Genomic DNA, 6,967 nt, shown 5'->3' on the forward strand with positions numbered 1-6,967 from the left:
TTTGTGATTTATGATTTTAATATATGGTCCTATCTTTTTGATTGTCTCTTGTCATTGCGATGTACTTCGGTTTACTGTCATTGACCTCAAGTCCTGCTGGTCGAGATGCTTCTAGTTGTGTGATAAAACTAGCAATGTCAGAGGTTTCTTTACCCAATAAGGCAATTCATCTGCATAATCAAGGTATTGTAGAGGTTAGCTGTATATCGTCCCTGTTGGTTGTGGAACCATATTTTCTCTCCTGAAGTATTTAAAAAGTTAGTAATATTTCCCCTCGTGTTTATGTGTATATTTCTTATAACTCTCCAGTGTCAAATTGAAAAGCATGCAAGTTAGTGAGTCACCTTGTCTTAATCCTCTTTTAATTTTAAATTCCAGTGAGTGTTCTCCTTCTATCATGACTTTACTTTTTGAGTTATTTAAAGTCATATGTATAAGTCTTGTCAGTTTGTTAGGTATTCAAAAATTTTGTAGAGTGTCATATAGATATTTCCATTTGATACTGTCATAGGCCATTTTATAATCTAAATAGAGTTGGTGGATAGGTATGCTGTATTCAAGGCATTTTTCTAGTATACATCTTAGTGTGAAGATGTGATCAGTTGTGGATCTATCTGATCTGAAATCAGATTAGTAGTCACCTAAGATTTCTTCTGAATATTTTCCAAGCCTCTTAGTTATAAGCCTAGACAGGATCTTATAAGTCACATTTAGTAGAGAGATTCCTCTGTAATTGCAGCACTTTAGCGTGGATCCTTTTTTGTGTATTGGGATTATAAGAGCTATTTTCCATTCTGTTGGTATTACTTCTTCTTCCCAAATTCTGGATATTAGTCTGTGTATTTGGGAATTTAAGTCTTTTCCTCCATATTTAATTAGTTCTGCTGTAATTTGGTCCTCTCCTGGTGCTTTGTGATTCTTCGTGGTCCTAATTATTTCTGATGTTTCAATGAGTGTTGGTTCTCTAAGGGATCTGGTCCTCCAATGTGGCAGTTCATATACTCCATTGTCCCCTCAAAGTATTCAGCCCATTCCACAATCAAAGAATTCAAATAATTCAACCGTTTTACTAGAAATAATTTTACCTTTCAGGAAAGGAAAATGTCAAAATCAGTTTTCACTTGCTTGCCTGGAAAAATGGGAAAGTTTTGTTTGAAAAGATTTAGCATACACATACATTTCATGTGCATTACCTTCGAAGAAAAAACAGTTTGAGTCTTCCACTCTTCATTAGAAATATTAGTAGCAAAGTCATAGTCAATGTCCTTCAAGGAACATAACAATTTCTTCCTTGAGATTGTATATTCTTCTCAATATCTTGTCTATGCTAAGCCAGCAGACAATACTGTGGTACCGATCATTGGAATGTTTTATTTCCAAATCTTCAAGTACTTCTCTGAGTTTGAATCTTTGACTGGATCTTTAAAATATTGCAAATAAGAATTTACGCTACGTTTAGTTTAGGCTTTTTAGAATGATGTGTAGAGACTATTTCTTTCACCTCTTCATCATAACTGATAAGAATCAGAAATTTCAATAATTTATATAGTATAGATATTTAAAATAAGTTATTTTTTATATGAGTGTTTCTCCAGTACTGGTTACAACTAGGTATTGGTTCACTAAAAAGTCCGTATTTCATAAGATTGTTATTCAAATGTGACAATTTGCATTACATTGCATTAAGAAATGGTTAATCTATAAATTTTGATATTTTGAGCTCATAAGGTGCTAGGGAAATATTGAAATTGTAAAAAATGTGTGAAATTACTACCCAAAATGGCAGCTTTTGATGTAACACGGAACACCATGGTATGATTGAATTAATATCGTACTAAAACCAAGGGGCATAAAACTTCCATCTTTGTTGGAATATGTTAACAAGATCCTCATATTTCAATGTCATTATTTAGTTTTTCTCAAGGTTATTAAAATATTGATTAAACACGGTCACAAAAAGGCGTTTGAGGCGCATCGCGATGTGTCCCACTTTATACGGAATTACAATCCTCTATGAATTGTAAACAAGAAATAAATAATATGCTCAACATTGCATTTCTGTTACAACAAGCATTAAAGATTTCTTTTAAAGTATTTTTTTTGTTAAAAGCTTTCTAAACATGCATAACGAGCTTAAAATAGGTCGAGGTGTCCCAGATGAAGCGCCTGTGCTGCGTGTGTTAAGAATGGGATTATTTTTCCCACAACACTACTTTTTATGAATGAGAGTTCTTTTGAGCATCACAGGTATTGTGTAGAACAAAAGAAGTGCCGTTTCCGCTGGAAATACTGGCGTAGTAATTAACAGGAGTACGTAAACAATAGCGTGTCCCACAATAAACCATTGATGCGCCTCAAGCGTCGACACGATCAATCGCCGGCAATCTTGCACAAAAACCTCATTTAATCTGTTTTTTGTGAATCAACAACCCATCAGGTACGTAGATATTTCATTATTCTACTGAAATTTAAGCTTATTACAAATAAGTTTGATTGCAATATCCAAATCGAAGTGCTTTTTTTATTACGAGGTTACTAAATTTAACCATTCAATCATGACGTCACGTGAAGCGTCTTGAACACAATTTAGTCTTAAATCGTAAAGTTAATCAATTTTAAAGCCTGTTACTAAACAAAAAGTTTATATTTCTAAAACAATTATGTTGATGTAATAGTAGACGTGTGTAGCGATTTAAAATAATTAATTTGTTTTTATTTTGAGAAGTAAATTGGATTAGGCGTTGAGGCGCTCCTTGGGACCCCGTGCTGGTGTTTTCCATGCATAAATTATGGCGTCACATGTAGCGTCTAATGCGAGTTCAGGATTTGTTACGTTTTCTGTATTCATGGAAGTTTTAATTAAGATTAAATGATTTTAATATATGTAATAAACTATTTTCATAATTAATCATTTTAAATGAACATTTATTGACATCTTTTATTTTATATTTTTTGTAATTTTACTTTACATCGTTTGGGGCGTTTCAGTGGACACTACTCCGTTTGTTTACAAATGGTGTCCTAGTTTGCGTCTGTTAAGTCCAAATAGATTTTAGTGATAGTTTGTTAAAGATTTTACAGTGTCAGATAATATTAGCTACATCTAAAAGAAATAAAGCGGTACTGTTTAAGAAATATTAAATAATTAAAATTTACTTATTACTGTAAATAAGATTTAGAACTATTAGATCTTTCGTTTGAGGCGCATCTCGGACACTTGTCTTTAAAACTTTAAAGAGCTTAACTCTAGATCTAGAAATCTAGACTGATTAGACCTCTAGACCTAAATCTAGATTTACTCTAGATCTAGATCTAATTATGTAATTCATTATCTAGATTTACTCTAGATCTAGATCTAATTATGTAATTCATTATATTATAGCTAGATTTACTCTTGAGTCTTGATCTAGACCTAGAGTAGAGTAGAATAGTCTAGTCAGTCTAGATCTAATTCACTATCTAGATTTAGATCTAAACTAGATTATTAGATTAGAAATCATTAGATCTTTTATGAATCTAGACTAGTGACTCTAGACTAGATCATTTATGACTAGATTTAGAATCTATTTTTAGATTTAATAATATATTTTTCTTTAAATTGACCAGTATCTAGAAAAATATCTAGAGACTAGATCTATATTATAGACCTATTCTATATTAAAATGTAGATAGTATCTAAAACAAAGTTTGGTTTAACCTGCACTTAATTTCCATTGTATTGTTTATACAGTATATTCAATTATATTATATTCAGTTCTTTCAGTCTACCACTGAATGATTATAACTTAAGTTAATATAATTAACAGTACTAGTCCTATACTATTGATTGAGTCTATCCCTATCAAGCAATTATGGGCATTACTAGACTAGATTTAAATAATGCACCAATATATAATATATTATATGTTTATGAAATTTATTAGTAGGCCTATATTATATATAATAGATCTATTTATTTAGATACTTATACATTTTTTTATAAATTACAGATTTCAGTAATGGAGTATCTGTTAGAGTTTCAAGGCGTCTACAAGCCAAGAAAGACTCTAAATTTACAAGCATCAAAGCCTGAGTCTCTAACACGTGTTGCTGTTTTAGAGCAGAGAGAAAAGGAAAGGTTGAGAAAAGCTGCATACAGGGCCTAGTTAAGCCCACATGAAAAAGCTTGGATAAACAGAAAACGCAAAGAAAGAAAACAGCAAGCTAATAGTCCACTTAATGTCATCTCAGCAGAGGTTGGTGAATCACTAGGTACTGGATTCCAGACTCCAGTGGCAAAAAGAATGGCTGTTTCAAGGGCTTTGATGAAATTGCCTAGGTCACCCAAGAAATATGCTGCAGTTTTTGATGGTCTCACACAAATATGCTCCCCAAGAAAAAGTAAAAGCTGTCCATGACATACGCTTTCTGCGCCTACCTGAGAGAAGAAAGCTCATCCTTCTAAACAACATTAAAGAAAGTATCAAAACCTAACTACACTCCACCAGCAAAAAAAAAAGTCAGATGTCTAGTGCTCATAGACAAGTACTCTGCAGTATCCTTAGTAAGTACAACAAACTCAGAGGTTGTGCTACTCATTTCTAACATTTGGTCAAGAAGTTTTATGTCCAAGTGCAAATCAGAACAAATTGCAAGAAAAAAAATGACGTGATTGCATTGCACAAAATGCCTTGGAAACAATATTCATTTTTTACAGTAGAGGGAACTGATCCCTCTCAATCATCTGTTAGTGCTCAAACAGGAAAACGTTTCATGCAAAAGCTACTTTACATAAGATGCAGTCTTGCTTATGTGAGTTGTGTTTGAAGATTTTTCTTTATATAGAGGGCATTAATAAATTTCTGATCAAAAAAGGACACAGAGAGCTGACATTAATAAATCCAGCTTCATCACTTGACTTAACTCTATGCCCAAGAACTAATGCCAATTGTTTTCATAAGCTGCAGTGCATTGAAAGATCATGTAGCAACTGTGGTGTGGATTTAATTAACAAGTATTGAGCCTTTAAAAAATTGCACAGATGAATTAGCAGAGTGGAGTATAGTATGTGGTCAAAGATGACGGATGAGTATGTTCAGAGTGATGGTACACTGCAAAAGGTATCAAAGTGGCGACCAGTAAATAAAGAAGGATCTTTTAATGACCTAGTGAGAGGTATTACACCTAACACTATTGCTTACAGAAATAGAAGCTGTTTCTGCTATCCATACAGAAATTCATATGGCAGTCAGTGCCTGCATGATGAAATATGTGGCTCTTGGAAGGTGTTCAAACTTCAGAAACAAAATGGTAAGTACTTGTATTTATTTATTTTTAAATAGCACTTTACAATTATCTGAGAAAAAAACATTATTCATTTTAAAATTACGTAATTGATTTCTAAATGAAATTGTTTCTTTTTCTTCAGTAGTGCAATCTCAGTCAAATCTTGAAGACTCTTTGGATGTCAGTCCCATATGCTCAAATTCAAAGGTAAAGAGCTTTTACATATAAACATTTTAAACATTTTCATTGAATCTTATGTTACCTGTATTGTATAAGTTGTTTTTTAATAATATACCTTGCTAAATAATTTTAGACTCATTTTAGAAATTAAGTATTTCAGCCCCATGTTGTTGTTTTTTCAGGCCCAAACAATTTTCTTCACTCATCAAAAGTACATTGTAAATAGCTGTGTGATTGTCAAGTATGGGGAAATATTCTATCCAGGTATAATTTTTTGCACTGTGTACCTTTTAATTTCAATAAACAAGTTCAAAGTATGTTTTAGATTGAAGTATTAACTTTTCAACATTGCTGGTAATTTTTTCTAACAGGAGTTGTGATAGAAGTCCTGGATGATCAGCGCAGAAATAATTTTTTTAAAAGGCACAGAAATTAAAGAAATATAGGACATACAGTTAGTGTATGCAGACAGGATTGTTACTGAAGTGATGTTGATACCAAGGCAATAGTTTGAGAGTGGAATGTTTTGATTTCTGAATTTGTCAAATAAAATTTGTGTACAGTTTTATGTGTTTTCTTTTCTTTCTTTTTTTTTTCAAACCTTTTTCTGTGTGTTAAAACTAACAAAAGATATAAAATATATATTTGTCAATAATTAAAAATAATAATGATCATTCACTTGTGCACAGATAAGACAAAAATATAAACTTATAAACATTATTTTAAAAAATGGTGTCCCATGAAGCACCCGCGACATTTTGTGAAATTAAAGCAGCATTTTTACAAATGGGTACTATATGACTAGAATAGTGAACTTAATAACAAGTCTAATGGATCACTTTAGTGCAAAAATAAAATAATTTCAATATTCTCACAGAATATCTTTTAAAAAAACTTTAACTTGTAGTGTCACAGGTGCTACGGTGTCCCAAATTTTGAATTGAGCTCAAATCCACTTTTTCTATGCAAAAGCATAAATTTCAGTATCTAAAGACTAATATCAATAAAGACAGTTATATTATGCTAAAATACAATGAATTTATCAATTGGTCGTTGTTAAATTATCAAGTGGTGTCCCGGTGATGCACCTGTGACGCAAAAGGGGGTACCCCTTGAATAGACACTGCTGTCAAAATCTACATCTTGCAATTCATTTTCTATTGATAAATTCTTAAAGTGAACTGGTTGAAGAAGTGAATACAGTTGAAATGAAACCAAAAACTTCAACTTTAATTTTTAGCATAATGTGACACTTTTTGGCACCAGTACTGGAGAAACACTCATATATTTGCATTCTTTATATGTATAATCTATGAGCTCACCTAATTTCTGTAGGTATGCGCGGGTCGCATAAAACAGTTAGGTGGGCCTCATGTGGCCCGTGGGCCGTAATTTGCACACCTCTGATCTAGTATATCCGATCCATGTCTCTTATCTATGAGTATATGATCTATTTGATTCTGGGTGTTCCATCGAGTGAGATCCAGGTTACCTTGTGAATACTCTCATGTTAAAATTTAGT

The 6,967-nt window shown here is 32.3% G+C and overlaps 1 protein-coding gene across 2 annotated transcripts; it reads left to right on the forward strand.

Annotated features, from left to right (window-relative positions):
• Positions 1-1,587: 1,587 nt before the first annotated feature.
• Positions 1,588-6,010, forward strand: LOC129921647 (uncharacterized). 2 transcript variants are annotated; one of them, XR_008773600.1, is made up of 5 exons: positions 1,588-2,884; positions 3,990-5,289; positions 5,408-5,472; positions 5,628-5,709; positions 5,817-6,010. XR_008773600.1 is itself a non-coding variant. In XM_056003781.1 (5 exons), the coding sequence occupies exons 2-5, from the start codon at positions 5,046-5,048 to the stop codon at positions 5,879-5,881; spliced, it is 456 nt and encodes a 151-aa protein (XP_055859756.1). In that variant the 5' UTR covers positions 1,595-2,437; positions 3,990-5,045; the 3' UTR covers positions 5,882-6,010. The 2 variants fall into 2 exon arrangements, 1 of the variants encoding a protein (XP_055859756.1); XM_056003781.1 differs by having other exon boundaries at positions 1,595-2,437.
• Positions 6,011-6,967: the final 957 nt, after the last annotated feature.

The sequence above is a fragment of the Biomphalaria glabrata genome, chromosome 11, assembly GCF_947242115.1.
Source record: "Biomphalaria glabrata chromosome 11, xgBioGlab47.1, whole genome shotgun sequence".
In the NCBI taxonomy this organism is placed as follows: Eukaryota; Metazoa; Mollusca; class Gastropoda; family Planorbidae; genus Biomphalaria; species Biomphalaria glabrata.